The sequence below is a fragment of the Aulonocara stuartgranti genome, assembly GCF_965226115.1.
Source record: "Aulonocara stuartgranti genome assembly, chromosome: 8".
In the NCBI taxonomy this organism is placed as follows: Eukaryota; Metazoa; Chordata; class Actinopteri; order Cichliformes; family Cichlidae; genus Aulonocara; species Aulonocara stuartgranti.
The window spans coordinates 11,106,910-11,126,717 of NC_138959.1; the positions used below are offsets into that span (position 1 = coordinate 11,106,910).

The following is a 19,808-nucleotide window of genomic DNA, read 5'->3' on the forward strand; positions in this document are numbered from 1 at the left end:
GTGTGCTGGTCGAGCAAATTGACCATTGCCACATTTCTCACAGTTTCCATGGACACAGAAGAAATATTGCTAAGACCCAGCACTGGGCTGTTACCTTCTTGTCACACTATGCTGTGATGAGAGATGTTCACCACTTAATTTCGCCAATTTTAGTGATACAGACACAGTTTTTTAAACTTTTTTATGTGGCAGACATTCCTTTTTTTATGGATTGTTAAATATGATCATTCTAATATGCATTCCAAGCCTTAAGTGTGTCAAAGCTCTACTGCACTTATCGTATTCCTGCGTCATTTGGGTTAATATAGCACCGCTTTTACATTCAAACTCTGACAGCACCAGCCTCATCCTTGTGTGGAACACATTTACCTTTCAGTGATTTAGCTTTCAGCTTTAGCTTGCTGCTTGTCAGACGTAGTGCCAAGATTTGAGAGTCGTTCCTAATGAAATGTACATACTTTAAAGCAGTAAATCCCAAGGTTGCAATATGCCCTGTTTTGGATCTATAAATGTGTCATATCACATTTTGTTTTACATGTAAATAAATAAATAGGTCAAGGTGGGTTTGTCCCGCTCAGGCAGGATTAACTCTTTGGATGTGAATTTAGTAGAAATATAGGGCACAAGCCAGTGTGGCACATCCAAGGTTGTTTTTGATGGATGATCACTGAAGGTGTTTGCATGCATACATTTCAGCCTCTTTGTGTGAGACTTTAAAACATTAATGAGGTTCTCTCCTTGCATGAAAAGCAAAGCACTCTCCATTTTAAGCACTCATTACAATTACCACTGTCCACCAAACTTGGCCTTACCATGCCCTACTGTACCATTGGATTCACAGTCTCAAGTCAGTGTCCCCTTTTTCATCAGTTACATAGTGACAAAGCAGCAGCAGGGAGAAATTTGCCATTGAGTTTCTAACCTGTCACTCTAGGCACTGACGCCCAGTTAATGAGAATTCAGCCAGGGGATTTTCTCCCTGTGAGAGATTATGGAGAGAGGCAGAGGCCATCACTCCTACCTTGGGTGTTCTTCACTGAGAAAGACAGCTATTGTCACAACATTCCTGCCTCAAGCTGCTCTATACTTCACAGCCTGATAAGCAGCTGTTTGATAAGCCGGCACCAGATCAGGTATATTAAACTCTGACGTCGAGTTTAGGAAATCATTTCATGCTTTAATAAATGTTAACCAAGATTAAATAGCGTCTACGCTCTAATATATCCGTTCTGTAGGTCACATTTCTACTAACAAATGAAGTGGAAGATTACATAAGGGTTGTTGGGCCTTTTTGCTATCCGCATTTCATTTTGAAAGCTGCACAGCAACAACAGCGAAAACTAATTTTCAAAGCAAACAACAGGAGCTTGAAAATAAAACACAAAGACAAGTGGAGTAGTACCTAGATAATTCTGCAGACTCCAAACACCTTCATTTTAGTCCACATACACACACTCTCTTCTCATAATATTAAATTATTATTACTTAATCAAACCTCATCCTAAAAGCTGCCATTTCCCCCAAAATGTTTCTAATGCTTCTTATATGAAACTTTGCAAGGTGAACCTGTTGAAACTGCCAAAATGATCTGTCCACTGATGTCACAAATATTATAATGCACTGACGCCTGTGGTAAATATTTGAAGAGCGTGTTTTGTGCACCATGTTAAAATAAAAAGAAAGATGTGCCTGAGAATAAAGATAAAGAGTCAGCTGATGTGCAGAGGGATAAAGGGGGTTGTTTAATTCTTGCGTGCCTATTTTGCGTTTAGTAAAACAAAATATAGCTTCCTTTTAGTTAGATTCAGTTACAAAAAAAATAACTGGGCAACACAACTTGTTGAGAATCAAAGCTGAAATCCTAGAGGCTGTTTCAAAGAAGCGATCTGTCATGTTACCAGCTTTTAATACAAGACATTCTTGTCTGCAGAGGCATCACAGCCACGGTGCGGTCCTGCATTTGAGAAACTCACTGACAGTTGTGGTTGCTTTAGCAGAAAGGGCTGACATTTGTCTCAAAGCCTGTTCAGTAAAGTTTTATAGTCCTTTTTGGATGCCTTCTTCTCATCCCTCCTTCCTTTCCTCCCATACGGCTCAGGATGGGTGTAGTCTAGATGAGAAGTGGGCGAGCAGTGAATGGCTGCCTAGCTGGCGAAGGATTATGCCAGCTGAACAGAGTCTTCCAGCCCTGAGCTGTCCACCCACTCCAGATCCTGTTCTTCTGTGATTAGCCTGCAGCCTCTGCCCACTTTAGCCTCCGTTCAGAGGCTGTCTCAGTCTCAGGTGTGAGTGATTTCCAGGCAACCTTTGCAGTTTTCTGTCCATCTACATGAGTTATGTGTAATGAACCAGCACATTTAAATTGGGCAGCATTCAGGCAGGCCACCAGGCTTGTTAAGGGATTATTATATCTGCCTTAGTTTGTCTTGCCTCAGCTTGATGAAATGTCAGAAGCTGTAGCTATTAGTTGTGCGAATGCTTGGTGGAATCCCCGCTCCTTATGACTACATCTTTTAAGCCCAAGGCTAGACATTTCTTTTCTTAGCATTAACACAAAAAGCACACACTCAAGAGAAAACCTTTCTCTCTATCTCTTTTTCCCCTCTAATTTTACCTAAAGAAAAATCTCTTCAGCGGACAAATTATGGTTTAATAAAGAATCTGCCAGTTTGACTCTCGCTTTAGGCTTTGTTATCATCTTGTTATGAAAGTGAGGCTCCATCAGCTGCTGCAGTCATGGCTGTATGAAAGCGAGGGAGAGAGAGGGGAAGAAAAAAAAAGAGGAAAAGCTTCATGATGTGATAAGCAGTGACACACAGGGCAGCGCTCCATCCCTGTGTTGGAACATGCCTGAATGCTCCACAGAGACTGTGTTTTGTTAATTTCCACTGCTTGTTAACGTGCAGACTACTGAAGAGTCCACACATGTCTTGGCTGAAGCAAAGGATGTATAATGGTCGCTGATTAAATACACTTTTACTATCGGATGCACACACATTTGTAACCGACTCGTCAAACTAAAAAAAGGTGGATCACGGTGCCTGTTTGCTTGGTGATACATGTGTTGTGCCAATTTAGACCTCATGTGGGCACAAGAAGGATACTTAGTGCTGCTTTTCCTTTGAAGATCCAGAATTGAAAACTGTTTAAGGGTTGCTTAGGTCTCCCAGTTGCTTCCCCCGCACATGATAGAGTAAACTTTTCTCTGATCAGAGAAGGTAGGAGGAGATGAATATGACAGCTGATCCCAAATGTGTCAGTTTCTGTTTCTACCATGCCTCGTGGCATCCTAAACAGAACTGTATTGTCTGTCTTCCTGCCTCTTCCCTTTCTGCTTCCTCATCTCCTGCTCTCTGTTTCTCCCTCCCTCGCTGCATTTTTCTCAGGCAGAGGCGTCCATGGACCCTCTGGCTCCCAGCTTTCGTCAGTGACTAGGAGTGCTTTGAAAACTTTGTGAACTCTTCCTGTTGGAGTGGGAAGGGAGAGAAAGGCGAGCAGTTGATGGCAGCAGCAGCAGGCTCCTCTGGAGACAGCATCAGGACTCTCAACTGGAGGTAATCCCCAGAAAATGATAAGAAAACACCTCAGGCTCTTAACCCCCCTGGCCCTGCTGGGACTCCTTGTGGGGTTGGCAGACCTTAGCCACGGCTCTGTCGGTGAGGATGAGGATTACTACATGCAGGGGCTGCTGATAAGAGAACAATACAACCAGGTCCAGGTGTTGGAGAAGCAAAATTCCTTTATACCCGATGGTGAGGAAGACCCAAAGGAGCATTCTGCCAAGAAGACTGCCAAGGCGAAGTCAGACAGCAGTAAGAAGACAGATAAAACCCCAGCAGATGCAAAAACGGGTAAAAACACTGCTGTGACTTAGAGAGCAACTTAAGCAACTTTTAAAGAAAAACAATATCAGTGAGTTTTTATCAGTTTTTTGTGTATTGCTGTACATTTTCTTTTAGAAATCCTCTACAAAAGCATGATCATTAGCAATCAATGAGCATTAGTGATCTTTAAGATTGGATAACAGACAATTCTAACAGTATCTTGTGCTGCTGCAACCTCTTTTTCTGTTAAATCCATAGGAAAGGTAAACTTATGAGATAGTGTTGAGACAGGTTTCAGTTTTTAAAACAGTCATTCTAGCATTTTATTTTTCATAGTCAATATTATTTGGAATTAAATAACATCACAAATGTCATATTATTTGGCATTTTGCATCATTGGGTGCTTTCTGTGTGGAAAAAGGGAAACATCACTCATAATCACCTTTTCTCAGAGTCACCAGAGTCAGCCGACGCTCATGCTAATCGATGAATAGAGATGAAAAATTTGGAGGCATCGTATTCAACCCTGATGTGCTCACTGACTCATAAAAATAATGATCTCATGATGTAGTCGTCCTCCTCACTACTCAGTATGCATACAGACCCATGTTTCTGTTTGGCTGCAGCACAACAGCAGGATTTAAAGCTTCATGCATGGTTGAGATTAGGATTGCACTGTGTGGTGGTGTGCAGTGCACATGTGAAACTTGTGCTATCCCAAAAAGTAACAAGCACCAGCAGTGCGGTCTTCCTGTAGTCCATGTTGAAATGGACAGCTTGAATCTCATTCTCAAAGAGTTTCTGCTCATGCAGGAGCAGGTTTGTAGGTGTGTTTGAAATGCTGCCAGGTGATTGGGAGACAGTAACAGGCTGTGAGGGTTTGTGTTGGTTGGTGGCTGATGGCGTAGTGCAGCTGTGTAGAAAGTGACCTCATGTTTCAGGCATCTGACTTCACGTGTCTCAGCAGAGATACCTGCTGCAGGTGAGACTGGAGGAGGAAGGTGTTAACAGTGATACAGAAGCTGCTTCTTCCCTACAATTACAGTTTTTATCGAATTAAATGCATCTTAATCACTTTAGTGTCTTCCAGATAAAGTTATTTACAGTATCTGTGTCGGTGAGGTGGCACTGTCACCTCAGAGCTTCAGGGCCTGGGGCCTGTCTGCGAGTGATCCTCATGTTCTCTCTGTGCCTCTTTGGGTACTTAGGCTTCCTCCTGCAGTCTGTTCACAAGCTTGCTGTTTTTTTTGCTGATTCTAAATTGAAAGTAGGTGTGAATAGATGTCTCAGCGTTAGTCGCGTGGCAGTCTGGTTGACCTGCTAAGCACGTACCCCGCCTCTTACCCAATGACAGCAGGGATAGGCTCCAGCCCAGATGCAAACCTGAATTGGATAAGCCAAAGAAAATGTTTAGATGCAAGTGTTGTATTTAAAGCTGCACTTTTAAACGGTTTTCTTTTTAAATATTAATTGTACTTAATATTAACTAGCTACATCTTTCTGCAGACAAAATAGACATCGAGCTACAGAACAAAAAAAGCTGTACGTTACCTTTTTCTAACAGGAATGCACAGAAACTAGCTGGTGAACAAAGCTAGTGTAGGACCATTAGTTAGAGGTGCGCCAGCAGAAGACTCGATTGTTTCCTTGCATGTTATATATGTTGTATTTCCAGCTTTCACGACTGCACTGAAGTGTCAAAAAAATAAAAAGAATTAGTCATGAATTGAGATTTGCTTTCAACTGAAATCCACAATGACAATCAATATTTTACTTTACCTTAAGAGTCTTAAAGAGAGAAGAAGAATGGAAGTTTCTTAACATCTTAGTGTCAGTGTAGGGAACAGTTTAAATGTGGAGAGTGAGCATTTTTTATTGATGATTGTTGCGTGGAAGAACCCATCCCTTCACTGCTTCTCGTAAGTAGGATCTCTGGAATTCATTTAGTGGAGTTTAATGTCATATTTCTACTGTACTATGATTAACTAAATGTCATGTGTAGTGCTAGTATTTCACCAGTGTCTCAACAACCATATGCTGGTGCTTTCTTAATCGGTTTTGCTGAAGCACATGTGGAGCTCAGAGCGCTGCGGAGTTGAACCTGTCCCCAGAAAGAGATGCAGATAAAGACTTACAGATGTGAGAAGAGCTGTTGTCATGTGGAGCCCATCCCAAACTTCAGTCAAATAAAAAGCATTATCAGTACCTTTAATGTTAACTCACTGCCCCATACCCTGCTGCATGTACTGGGTGTATTTATGATGTATTTGAACCTTGATTTCCTGATTATTTAATATGAGAACTTCAAGAAACGTGCAAATTAAAATGCATTATTTATCTAACGTGAGAGGCAGACAGACATGAACTGAATGTAGGGAGCACAAGAGTTAAATGTTTTCAGATTCTGTGCCCAGAAATAATTTTTTGGTTCAGTCCCCATTCCTGAATCCATTACCATTTTCTCCTTTGTCATCACTTTTCCTATCAAATTCTGCGTTGACATCAGTGGATCAGCAATTTAAAATGTGATTCAGCCTTTTATAATTTTCTTTTCTTTTCCCTTTTTAACATTTCAATTCCTTCCTTAGTAAAATCCCCCAACAAAAAGGCAGAGAAAACCAAGAAGACTGCAGTGAAAAACCCAAACAGCGTCTCAGAAGGAGAACAACAATACAACCCGATAAAAAAGGGTGAGTAAAAAAGCCAAATGGGCAAATCAAAGTTGACACTCACTTGTTATGGGAAATTCATGATCTCATAAAAAATCATCTATACTGCACTGTGCAAGGATCATTTCTATGGTGGGAAAAAAGATACAAGCTCTCTCAGAGATGACAAATCTTTTGGGTAGAGTAAGTGTTTTCAGAAACCATATTTTCCCTGAGAGGAAAGGTTTGGCAGTATAAGATGATGCTCTCAGAACTGGAGTCTAGCCGCAGAGGCACTGATGTCTTCTTTGCCTATGAAGCATTGTGTTTGGTTTCCATGGATCACAGTATATTTGTATATAAACTAAAACCAGGATGCCCCAGTTGTGTTTTTGGCACGTCAACTTGCTCCACTCAAAGTGTGATTCAGTGCAAAGTGTGTGTGGTTTAACCTCACAATTTCCACAACTCATAATGTACTAATATTGCCATTATTTGACTTATTTACACAGGATAAGACCTTTCTTTTTTTTTTCTTCTATTGCAGGAAGCTCTATTTATTAATACTGGGAAATTAAGAGTGACTGGGGCCAACTGCAAATTTATGTGTTTATGTTGAAGCTATGCAAACAAGACAGGGAGAAAGGTTGCCATTTTTAATTTGGCATTCATGCAGCAGAGCAGAAAGTTGGATACTATTTCATGATGGAAAATAGGAACTCTATGCCGACATGCCTGGCATGCCTTGAACTGTCAAGATGTGGTGCAGACTTAAAAAATCAAGACTTAAACTTCAATCTGGTTTTTGAATATGTTTCAGCAGCTTCTGGTAGCAGCTAATTTATCAGAGGCAGGAATTCAGGGCTTATACTTTCTATAGATCAAGACCTCCAATACTCAGAACTTGTTCCACCTCTGAAATGTTAATTATTTGGCTGTTGTCAAAAGTCAAGGAGAACATGAGTGTCTGCCACATGCACATACCAAAACAAATGAGAGTTTTTGGTAATCTGAGACCAAAAGGGATTTTCAAAGTTTCATTCAGCAGATGTTTCAACAGCTCATTCATTATTCACGTCGGATGTAACAGAAATCAGCTGAAACAAATATTTCAACTAGGATTTGTCACATGTACTCTGTAAAGCTGCAGATGCTGGCTTTGATAAAAACCCCATTCTTCTTTCTGCTCGGCTGATGAAAAGTGAAAAGAAAATGGATTAAGGGTTGTAGGGAGGCTTACTTCTGGCACACTGAGTTGTTAAAAAATTTTTCTATTACGGCGAAACAATGTCGCTTTTGTAAGGGGAATAAATAGTAAGTATTGTGTCATTTAAAAATGAGTTACAGTCTTGGGAAATGTCGAGAAATTCAACACACTGGCGGGTGCCAAAGTTGACTTCCTAGCACTGGATGCAGTACTTACTGATGGTGAAGTGATCATATGGGCTTTGTAACTCAAGGGATGGTGATTCTATTTACTTAGTTTAAAAAACTAAATAAAGTTTACTGGAAACAGTTGAAGTTGTTGCCCAAGTGTTCAAAGTGTTTCCTCAAAGTGTATCTAATAAATAAAGGGCTGACTTCTTTTAGTTTGGAAACAGTTTCAAACTCACAGCACATAAACATCCTAATATGAATAAATCATACACAGAAAATATTTCATTATTATACCACAAAATGTAAAATGAGAGCTTGTAACTGACAGAATTAGGTTTTGGCCTCAGCGATAAGTAGGCAGTTAGCCTAAATAGCAATGCCTTCAGTATCTATTTTGTCATTTTTATTACATGTTGCTTTTGAAGGCAGATGTGTGTATGTGGGGGTCCTCTTGTGAAGGATTGGATGCAGATGGTAATGATGATTTAGGACTTTGCAGGAAAGCAGACAACCATCTATTTTTTTGTTCTGCTAACCTTGATCCTTGGGCTGCTTTGTGGGCTAGGCTTGTCCCTAATATGTTGTGATCGCTGCATTCAGAAGCCCCACGGACTTACAATGTGAATCTGAGAGCATTTTAAATATATTCACAGGGTCGCAAGTGCAGCAACACATATTTTATTACTGTATAGAGTTACTATAAATACTACGCTAGCTGGTCTTCCCAGCGGCTTTGCCTTTGGCTTGTTAATCAAATTTTATGCTTCAGTTTTACAGCAGGAATTAATTTGAGCTCGAGCTATGTTTGCTTTATGCATCAAACATAAATCAAGACATGCATGTGCAGATTCTGCATGCTGATCCTCTTTGTCTGTTGTGTCTCTCAGGGATTGTGGTTGGCAATGTTTGAAATATTTCAGTCAGGTATGCAAAGTCAGCTTCATCTTTTGGAAGAAATTTAAATCTTACTGCAGAGGTAAAAGAAGGAAAGTTCACTTGTCTTTTTTTTCAGCCTGTTACACTTCTGGTTGTTCATTTATGAAGGCCAGCCTGGCTGTGTGACAGCGACATGTGCAGCATATGCCGCATGTACAAACACTCTGGTGCCCAATCGGAAATTCTTGCGCTGAAATTCCATTGCTGTGATCCAGGGAAGTCTGCAAACAGCCTGATCTGACCTAAAGAGCTTTTGGGCAGCAGAGATTTCACACGTCAACTTTGATTTGCCCATTTGGCCCTCACTGGATGATTTCCCTTGCACTGTTAAAAGATGAGCCAATATCACCCAAGTAGTTCTGTTCAGTATACGTCACCTCAGTTTCTGGAATCACTTAAATACAGGCATCTGTCCAAATAAACTCCAAATGCTCTACAGCAGCAAACAAAAGCTCTTTTAGTGATGTGCAGCTCTCAGGGACTGAGTTTTATCTGCGTGTTTTTCGGAAATCTATCTTGAGTATGGGTGCTAGGCAACCAACCCATTGCTGGAGCATCAGTTGGTGATACTGAATAACTTCTGCACTCACAGAGATAATTATCAGTTGATTATTTGATTTGATGGCTGCTAATTGTCATCACTGAAACTATCAGTATTTTATGGGATCCAGTGGATAAGAGATTAGACATCTCTTTATTGGAGTTGCATTCATGTAGATTTCTAAATCTGTAATTTGGACATAAAACCGTAAAGTTTAGGATGTAAAAAAAATATGTTGTGTCATCTCAGTTTGTAAAGTGTGAAGCTTGTGATAATAAAAGTAACATTTTTGACACATACACTGTGAAAGTATAAAGATATTCCAGAGAGACTCAAGTGAGGAAAAGCTAAAAGAAAAAAACAAATAAGATCTGCAGTTAATTAGCATGATCTGTGCAAGCCAAGTGTATTCTGTTTACACTTTAGCATTTCTGCTTGACTTCATACCGTATGTATGGTGGTTAAATGGGGACTTTCAGCCTGTGAAGACAATTGCATGCTCTGGGTCTGAAAGTCAGAAAGTCTGCGAAATGATGCTACATCCAATTAGTATTACTTTACCTTCAGCTTATAGAAAGAGTTCAAAAACAAAATGACACACATGGTGGTTGTGAAGTTTATCTGAAAGGGTTGGCTCAGGTTGCATTGCAGGAAATGATCCCACAATGGAAGCCACATCTTGAAAGTTTCTTTGGCCTGATCCATATAAGAGATAAAATTTCAAGATGATGTTTTATTGTGGTTATGGTTTTATCTATTTTAATTTTAATTTCCCATAATTCTAACCCTAGCTTTACGCCAACGAACATAAAAAAACAAGTTATAGAAACATCTGTTTTCATTTTTATCTGATATTCTCATTATTTAGTGCAGGTTAATGCATGTTAAAACAATGAAAATAGACCTTTCCCCCCGCCCCCAAATCAAGCCGTGTTCTCATTTATAACATTAAAAAGTTATCAGCAGGCTAAAAGCAGTAGCTGCTGCAATTTCCCCTTTTTTTCCTTCCTTCGGGATACTGATATCGCTTTAGTCGTTTTAGCTATTTAATCATGTATTCAGGGTATAGATTGATGACTTTGATAGGTGTGCTTTGCTAAATTATAAAAAGCAAGCGTTCAAAGCAGAGTCATTAATCACCCGTGAAGGCTGACACATTTTGGAATTCATATCAGTTTAACAATCAAAACAAAGATCACACTGTGAGACTGCTAAAGTAAATGTAGTTCATGTGAGACCCCTATGCTAAGTTGGACTGAGGCACAAAATGATCACCAACAGCTATGATAAAGGTTGAGAATTGTTCCTTTTACTAGAATGAAAGTGGTCACATAAAACTATGTGTTGTATCATTAGATCCTCTAATTTTCTTGTGAAAAGTCTAAACTTTACCTTACTGTTTACTCAAGCTATACAGATGCATTGTGTCTGACTCAGGGCATCTGCATACTCTGCAAAAAGCAACTTTCTACCACAGCTGCACATGATACATAACATTACCATCACAAGCCAATTTGTAATTCTCATTACCTAGAATGCCCTCCCATTGGACTGGAGTCATTGAAGATTGATGATTTTCAGCTTCATGCATCATCTACCAAACGCTATGGCCTTGGTGCACACAGAGGTCGCCTTAACATTCAGGTGAGACGGAAATGTAAAGTGTTGGCATAGCAGACTTACCAGAAATGTTGGGACTCGTATTATACCCTGGGCTATCTCGTCTTTCCTCAGAAGCTTTAACATTTTGTGAAGGCATTTTCTTTCCGGCTCCATATTATAAATACAAAAAAATAAGATTGAAAGATAGTATTATTTTTAATCCATATTTAAGCTGCACTCAACGATGTGAGCTGTGATAACTTGGCTTTTCCCTTGTAAGATTGAATGACATTATCCTCTTGTTTCAGCTCACTGAATATTTTAATACCCCAAAGCTAACTAAACAGTGAAAGTAATAAGGTTACCATCAAACTAGGGGCACATCCCCAAACCTAATAAAAAATAACTGGCATCTGGGAGAAGAGAAGTGTTTCCTGTTAGTGCAAGCTTTGCTTTGAGTGCATTAGCCTGCATGCAGTGTGCAGCTAACCTAACATTCTGCAAGCTCCACCGCCCCAAATCTATCTGCACAATTAATGACACGCACAAATACACTTAATCCACTCAAGACGACATTAACTGGCAAACGACAAAACAGAGGATTTGTTGTGTTTGTGTATGTGTGTGTGCGCGTGCGTGTGTAAGCGCAGATATGATAGAAAGACAGATGGTGTCAAGAGAATAAGGAGGACCACAAAAAGCAGATGTCTGTTGACTCAGGCCTGTGCTCAGTGTTATATGTTGTTTAGATGAAAGATACTGAAAGAGCTGGGATTCATTTAACTATACATAAAACACTACTATAAGATAACTATATATAACCCTAACCCCTAACTATAGTTTGAAAGACATGCATTAGAAGGAAAATCTATGGAGGAACAAAATTGAAAGAAAGCAAAACCAGGAAAAGTAAGCCCTATATAAATTTTGTATCTGTAATACATGTAATGTTTCAAAACGGAGTCTCCATCTGGTAGCAGAACATACTGTATGAAGTGATGTGCCATCTTTCTTTTATTCTACTAAATAGTTCATGAAAAGGTCTCACTGCCTGCACCTGGACAAGACACGTGATACGGGAGTCAATATTTTTTTCTGTAGCCAGCGCATTTCATCTTTCATTAAAATATCTCGAGACGCCCTTCTAACTGGCTGACAAACAGAACATAAAAGAGACTACAAATGTCATCTATGAACCAGGTGTTTAATTCAAATAAGCCAAATATTCTTATGGCTCGAATACTGTGCAAAACTCTTGAGTCCCTCTATATTTCATTATGTTATTCTAGTAAAATGCAGCAAAACATGCAAAGATAAATAGAAGTGAAAACAGAGCTTCATTGGTACAAACATACTATTTCATATAGGCCAAGCTGTGATATCTTTGGCACTTTTTGCTGCTTTGACGAAAGAAATTAGTGTTTAGTAACAAAGTGCCTAAAAATACAATTTAAAATTGATTCTTTCCTAAGTTGTCTGTTATGTGTAGACACAACACTGGTTCATGCCTGAGTTAGGTGTCTTTTTTATTCTTTAGTAATTTGTCAGTCAGTGTTAACTGCCTTAGCAAACAAGAACAAAAAATATTTCCTGAAAATGTCAGGGTCAAGGAAAATGTTGGCTGAAAGAAAGCCTGGAGAACTATAATGAACACAACTTAAAAACCTGCAACAAACTCTCACTCTGTGGAAGGAAAATATAAAGAAATGAGGAGTGACTCAAGACATTTTTACACACTAATATAAATTAAAGAAGCATATAAAGACATTCACATGTCTGTTGGATTTCATAAGTTAATGTATCTTCCCTTTCCTTGCCTAACCCCTTTGTAACTGGAATTAGGATCAGCTGTTGAATTTATATTATGGCCTTTAACATCCTAATCTTTCTGATTAAAGCATGTGAAAGTCATGGTAAGGAGGAAATGACTCCATGCCCTTAACATCTGTAGTGAAGTATCTCATTCTAATGTTTAAATTTAGATGATAAAAATAAACAGTCAAGCCTGTAAGCATGCAATATGAAAATGAGTGTTCGTACTCTGAGCCAGTGTGTTGACTGGTACAGCACAGGCTTTACAGAGTAGCATTTGATCCCTTATAATCAGTGCAACATTTTCAGCTATTGCACCAGATTCGTACATCATACTAAAAGAGTTACACAAAAACAGAAATGGTGGGATTTGGAAAGAGTTGCAGGAGAGGAAGGACAGTTTTCAACACTGAGCCCTGTTTTATAGACGTGCTCATTCCTATAACTCTGCTTCACTGGCTCTGTTTTTTTCTCTTGTTCGCTCTTTTTATGTGACAGAAAAAAAGAGTAGGCTTGTACGTACATAGTAAAATTTATAGTTAATACACCTTATTTCAGAAGATATTCTTCACACTTCACTGTCTCCATTATAAAACACTTCAATAGTAAGTTTTAATTAGAATTTTATAAAAGAAAAAATGTTCCCAGTCAGTGTGTTGGACCATATTCAGACTGTAAGCACACGTGGAATTAAACTGGCTTTTTCTGACCTGCAGGCTGGCCTTTATGACGATGACCTCTATGACGGGGCCTGGTGTGCTGGGAGAGATGACACTCTACAGTGGTTTGAGGTGGATGCCAGGAGGCTGACAAAGTTCACTGGGGTCATCACACAAGGCAGGAGCTCCCTCTGGTCGTGAGTAGGAACCCAGCAGACATGTATGGAGAGTTGCAGATGGTTGCACAGTGAGGATCTAGATTGTTCTTGTCCATGAAACATAACAGGATAAATATGTGGGATAGATTTTATGCAGGCTATTGGAGCCTGTTTTGATATATTTGTGAAAAAAATTCTAAAGAAAATCTGCAAGGAGATTTATAACTGAATATCAAGCGCAGTGTTATGTAATGTTTATGAATGTAGGCAATCTTTGCATTAACCACTTACCTTGATTAAGTCCTTTTTATGTTTTATACAACAGGGAGATAAAATCAAGACTGAAAACATTATCATGCAACCATTTACCTGAACTTTGAATAGAGAAACTTGAATAATTTTCCATCAAGAGTAAATATTGAGAATCCTTTTGCTTTGCAGATGTTGTTTCTCTGCTCTTATGCAGTTATTGTTCAGTACAGTATGACATTATACTGTTTCAGTATGAATCTGTAAATCTCGCATGGCAGAGTCACAGATTTAGCTTTGCCACTCATGGAGCCGCGCCCTTAACGTTGCTAATACAAACTCAAGCACAGTAAATGGTCATAAAACAGTTTACATGTTGCACGAGTTTCAAAATGACTCTCCGTAATAAAACTGAACGTAGACGGACATAACCATTCCGAAATTCTTGGATTTTCCCTTGAATCCATCTGGAAAATTTAACTCCACGAACATAAACAAAACAAGCTTTTCAATCTTGTCTACATGGCACCGAACCTTCACTGGTGTTTGGCCTTTTCATGAGGCTTTTCTGATCCCCTCACAGTGGGATTAAGGATTTATGAATATGACTGATTGGAGTGCAGCCTGATTCTTTCATTACTCTTAAAAGGTCACCACATTTTTAGAAATAACACATCAGAGGAGAGAGACTGTACAGCCTTATGGACTTGTTGAACACAGTCAGATGTAGAGGGAAAAAGAGATGCAACAAGTAGGCATTATTATTTAAAAATGCTTTTAGAAAGAGTGTGCAGCTATATGTAAAACAAAAACTGCAGCACCATAATGGCTCAGTGGAGTCTTATGTACTTAATTATAAATATCTCCCACCTCCCACTGCTACATCTGAACAACAAGTGTGCCAGGTCTTCTTTGAGTATCCACACATGCGTTTACTCTTAAATTTAGAAACCACCTACAAGTCACTATTGCTTCAATTACTGTGCCGCAGTGTATACTGTTTTTAAAGCCATTTTAAAATCAAATCAGGGTGTTTTCCACAGCACAGAGCAGGAAACAAACACTTCACTGTGGGTAAGTCACCCTAGGTGGAGTGAAAGTTATCTAGGTTTGTATCAACTGATTTATGAAACTGCCGCAGCTTTGTTTCAGTCATTTTGTGTGTAAGCATGTGTGTAAGAATGGTAAAAAAACATTTCAAACACATTCCACAACACCTTGTCATCTTCATTTTTTGTTATACAAAACTGCAACTATACATGTTAGTACATCAAAAGAGCTTTTCTGCTACCAGAGACCCACAAATGTGAAAAAACTATATTTAAACTAGATTTGATTGCATCCCATGTAGCCAAAAAGGTAACAAAATGGGCCAACATTAGACTGAATGATACTATATGTGTTCTACTTTTTCAATCTGGTCAATTTATTACTTACAAACTGACAGCCTTTGTAAAGAAAGCACACACTCTGTCAATTCCAAGGTTTTATATATCAGGACATAACCAAAAATCGTCTGGTACTGTAGCAGCTTCTGAAGTTTTTAAAATGACATAAACATAAATAAACAAATTTCATCATGTCAATATTTTAACAAAAATGAAGCCACAAAACAGAAGCAGTGCTCTGAAAAACTACGCACATGCCATGATTTACCAGCTTCTAGGACCACTTTTAGCTGCGTATGTCGAAGTAACTGTTCAGTATCAGTCTGTCACATCATGGAGGCGTTTTAGTCCATTCTTCTTTACAACATTGCTCTATTTTATTAGGGTTTGCAGGTGGTCGTTTACACACAGCTCTCTTAAGGTCACACTACAGCATGTCAGTCAGGTTGAGGTCTAGACTTCTCTTCTGGTTTAGTCATTCTGTTGTAGATTTGTTGCTGTGCTTGGGATCATTGTCTTTTTCATGATACAATTGTGGCCAAGCTTTAGCTATTGGACAGATGGGCTCACATTTGCCTCCAGAATACTTGGTGTACGGGGGAGTTCATGTTTGACTCAATGACTGAGAATTTCCAGGGTTCTGTGGCTGCAAAACAAACCCAAAACAAACCCAGCTCCGTGCTTCACAGCTGGTATGAGGTGTTTGTGCTGATATGCTGTGTGGTTTTCGCCAAATGTGGCACTGTGCATTATGACCAGTCTCCACTTTGGTCTGGTCTGTCCAAAGTACATTGTTCCAGAAATCTTGTGGTTTGTTCACATGCAACTTTTTAAACCTAAGTCATGCTGCTGATGTCTTTTTAGAGAGAGGAGGTGTTCTCCCACCAGTCTTTTCAAACAAGCCATACTCATTCAAACTTTTTCTAATTGTACTGTCATGATCTTTAACTTTTAACATCCTAAACAAGACTTGCAGAGTCTGCGATGTTGTTTTTAGACTTTTTGTTTTTAAAAAGATCTTTGAGCATTGCGTGGTCTGACCTTGGGGTGAATTTGTTGGGACATTCAGTCCCAAGAAGATTGGCAAATGTTTTCCACTTGTGAATAATATTTTTAACTGCAGTATGGTGGACTTCACGTTATGTGGAAATGCCCTTATAAGCCCTTCCGGACTGATGGACAGCAGTACTTATCTATTAAGCCTAAAAGCCTTAAATAAATTGTTAGAATAAGTGTTAAAGCAATTTTGACAACAAGAAAGTGGAAAACTGGAGGGAACTGAGGACCACATTTGCATTTAAGCGAGAAGGCCAGCAGATTTTCCCCTGCCATCTACCTTTCTCAACTTCCCTCAACAATGTTATTTGAACACTTCAGACCTTTGTACTTATTAAGTGGACTGGGTGGCACAGACTTTGTAGAAAACTGCTATGTAGTCAGAGAGCAAGGTGAGAGACTTTACCAAGTTGTGTTTGTAATTTCCCTTCAATGCTGGTGCAACCTAATGGCACAGAAGACACAGATGCCCGAGACAGAATTTCTCTGCAATTAGCTCTGTAGGGTATGTAACTGTCTGCAGTGCCAGCTCAGGGGCTTCCTTCTATAACAGTGCTTTAATTAACAGAGCTGGGAATTCTTACCAGGCTAGACCAGCTCAGCACTGATGTCTTTATCCAGAAGCATAGGAGGCACAAGGGAGTTACTGCCAACCTACATACTGCAGACTTTGGTTAGAGGTGTGTCTGGTGTTATGGGACATTAAGCCATCTGTGAGTTCTTTATATAGGCATATTTAAAAGGCATTGTACTGAGTGATGTCTCACCTGTCTGTGTTCAACATAAAGTACCTCTAAAGGACATGGCTGGTATATTTGCACACTTCATTAATTACTTCTCCTCTGTTCTCATATTTATAAAATTCCTCTTTTTTATTTTTTACATTTCTTTCTGTTTAGTTTATTTTAGTTTGTATAGAAATATGTATAACTGAGTTTTTTCAGTTCACCATTTATTTTTCAGTATGTTTATGTTTAATTGCAGGAGTCTGCCTATGTAACAGTCAACATGGTGAGTTTCAAATGTGCAACGTAGCCCACCAACATCTCCCTAAAGAAAAATTGTGTAATGGCCCCGATTGTTCTATGATAATGCCGTCGAGGCCTGGTTTTAAAAGTTCGTATGGTGTAACTCTAGGAAGGATTGATGCATATTGTCCTCAGTCTTACAGATTTGATGCTCACTGTGATGGATTAAACAGCGTGAGCAAGTTACAAGAGTGCACTAATAGATTTTAGTGTCATGGTCCTGGGCCGTGTTGGCCCAGTATTCTTAGTTCTCTTGTATTTTTGTATTTAGTTCCCTGTTTAGGTTCTGTTTCCTGAGTTGCCCTGTTATGTTGTTCCCTGTGTGCTTTCCCTTTGTGACTCTCACCCCCTGTGTGCCCCTCTATGTATTCATGAGCCCTTGTCCCCTTTCGTGTTTTATTCCATGTTTTCCCCAGCCTGTTATGTCTGTGTTCTCCCCGTGCTCTCTCCTCCTGTCTGAACCTCTGTGTACTTCCTGTTTGACTCTGCCCGTCTCCCGTCAGTGTTATGTTCACCCCGCCCTGTCTCGTTATGGTTATCTGTGTCAGCTGTGTTCCCCGTGTGTTCCCACTTTCCTCGTTAACCCTCTGTGTATTTCTGTCTGCGTCTTCCTCTGTTCGGCGTCGCGTTCTCCCTCATGTTGTGTGTTATTCTCCCCGTGGTTCCTGGTACAGCTCATGTTTAGTTTTTCCAGTTTAGTTCAGTACTGTTTTGTGTTTCACCTTTAAGCCAGCATTAAAACTGTGATCTTTAAGTTTATCCCCGTGTCTGTGAGTCTGCATCTTGGGTCCTTCTCCTGCCTGCCACACAACGAATCATGACATTTAGTCTTTAAGGAGATTAATAGAGCTCAAGTGATGCCTGGAAAAGCCTGGAAAATAGATTAAAATGACTAAAAGACAGAAGGTTTTCAGAGCACAGAACCCATCTAAATAAGATAACTTCTTAAGCCTGATATTATAATTGAGTGTTTCCCACTAGACCCCCAGTGAATCTGGCACACTGCTTGGTCTAGGCCTGAATGCTCCTTTTATTCAACATGATTAATACTCTACAAAAAATCTTGATTTCATAGTTGCAGTGCAGTTTTCTAATGCACTGCCTCAAATGACATTTCTCCCTTATTCTTATAATTTTTAACAGGAGTGATTGGGTCACCTCGTACAAGGTCATGTTTAGCAATGACAGCCATACCTGGATAACACTGAACAATGGCTCAGAAGACTTGGTGAGTAACAATCTAGACATTTAAAGTGCTTTATCCACCCCTCATTTCTTTATATTTTGGACAAGGAGCCAGACTTTCTTCTGAGGTTTTTCAGGCTTTTCTGAATTTCTTTTTTGCATCTGGCCTTTCAGCTGATACATCTGCTTTTTATTAGAAATGGGCTCAGTGGAAGATTTTCTGTGAATAAGTCATTCTTAAAGAAGGGAAACGGGGATAAAAGGCTGAGGTATTTCTAATTACGCAAAAACAGGACTGAAAATCAGTGGCAACAGGACTTCTGGAGTGACAAATCCAATTTGTGGTCAGGAGAGAGCTACAACAGTGAGTGTCTACTCCATCTATAAAAGACGATGGAGACTTGTTTAGAGCTGTATCTCAGTCAGCTGTATTGGCGATCTTCAAATTTCACAGAATTATGATTCATTAGATTAGATTTCGATCCAACATGCAATACCATGTGGACAGCATCTGAATGGCAACAGCTTTGTTTTTCAGCACAACAATGATGCCAAACACACTCCAATGCACTAAAACATACTTGCATAGAAAAACATACAATGAAATCAATCAGCCACTATCCAACCAAATATTGACTTTCAAGCTCGTTAGAATTGCAAAAACTCTTATACTGTTTTTCCACTCAAGACTTTCATACAGTATTGTGTATTTAAAGTCTTCTGACATATGTATCATACTGAAAAATACTTATACTGTTAATATTCCTATTAACCATAGCTTAATAAGGATTCTTGTTTTCCGTGTCCATGGTTGGATGGAACCATTTTTTAAAAAAGGCTACAGAGTAATTACACAGAGAGATTTAGACGCCTGGTTATTTCTTAGCTTAGCTGAAGTGCAATAGAAAAACAGTGCGGATGCTGAAGCAGATAGGAACTTCATCCTGGCTCATTGTCAGAGATGGATCTTTCTCCCCACTTAACACTTCTGCAGTTTATGTAACTGAATAGACAGAAACCAAATACAGCTGAAAGAAAGAAAGCAAGAAAGAAAAAAGGAAAGATTAATAATCTCTTCTGCACATGCAAATCGGATCAAGTTAATATTTTTGTGGAAAATCATATCCTCATTGCTCCCTCTGTGGTTCACATCCCAGTTAATTAAATTTTGGTGTAACTGTGCACTCCCTTGGCTGGTGATGTCATCAGTGTGGGAGATAATATCCCTATGGTAATTTAATGTCTGCTACAAGCCTCCCTCTCATCCACCTTTTGAGCCAAATGCCAAACTGTTCTGTTGGTCTTTCAAAATGCCAAAAGGTGCGGATGACAGCTCCAACCGTGG

General features: G+C 39.4%; 1 protein-coding gene across 1 annotated transcript in view; it reads left to right on the plus strand.

Moving 5' to 3' along the window:
- Nucleotides 1–3,321: 3,321 nt before the first annotated feature.
- Nucleotides 3,322–19,808, plus strand: part of cpxm2 (carboxypeptidase X (M14 family), member 2) — a 28,550-nt gene continuing 12,063 nt past the window's right edge. The window contains exons 1-5 of the mRNA XM_082544264.1: nt 3,322–3,851; nt 6,413–6,514; nt 10,861–10,970; nt 13,457–13,596; nt 18,422–18,506. Of these exons, the coding sequence (XP_082400390.1) occupies nt 3,569–3,851; nt 6,413–6,514; nt 10,861–10,970; nt 13,457–13,596; nt 18,422–18,506 (720 nt within the window). The 5' untranslated portion in view covers nt 3,322–3,568. The remainder of the gene's footprint in view (nt 3,852–6,412; nt 6,515–10,860; nt 10,971–13,456; nt 13,597–18,421; nt 18,507–19,808) is intronic.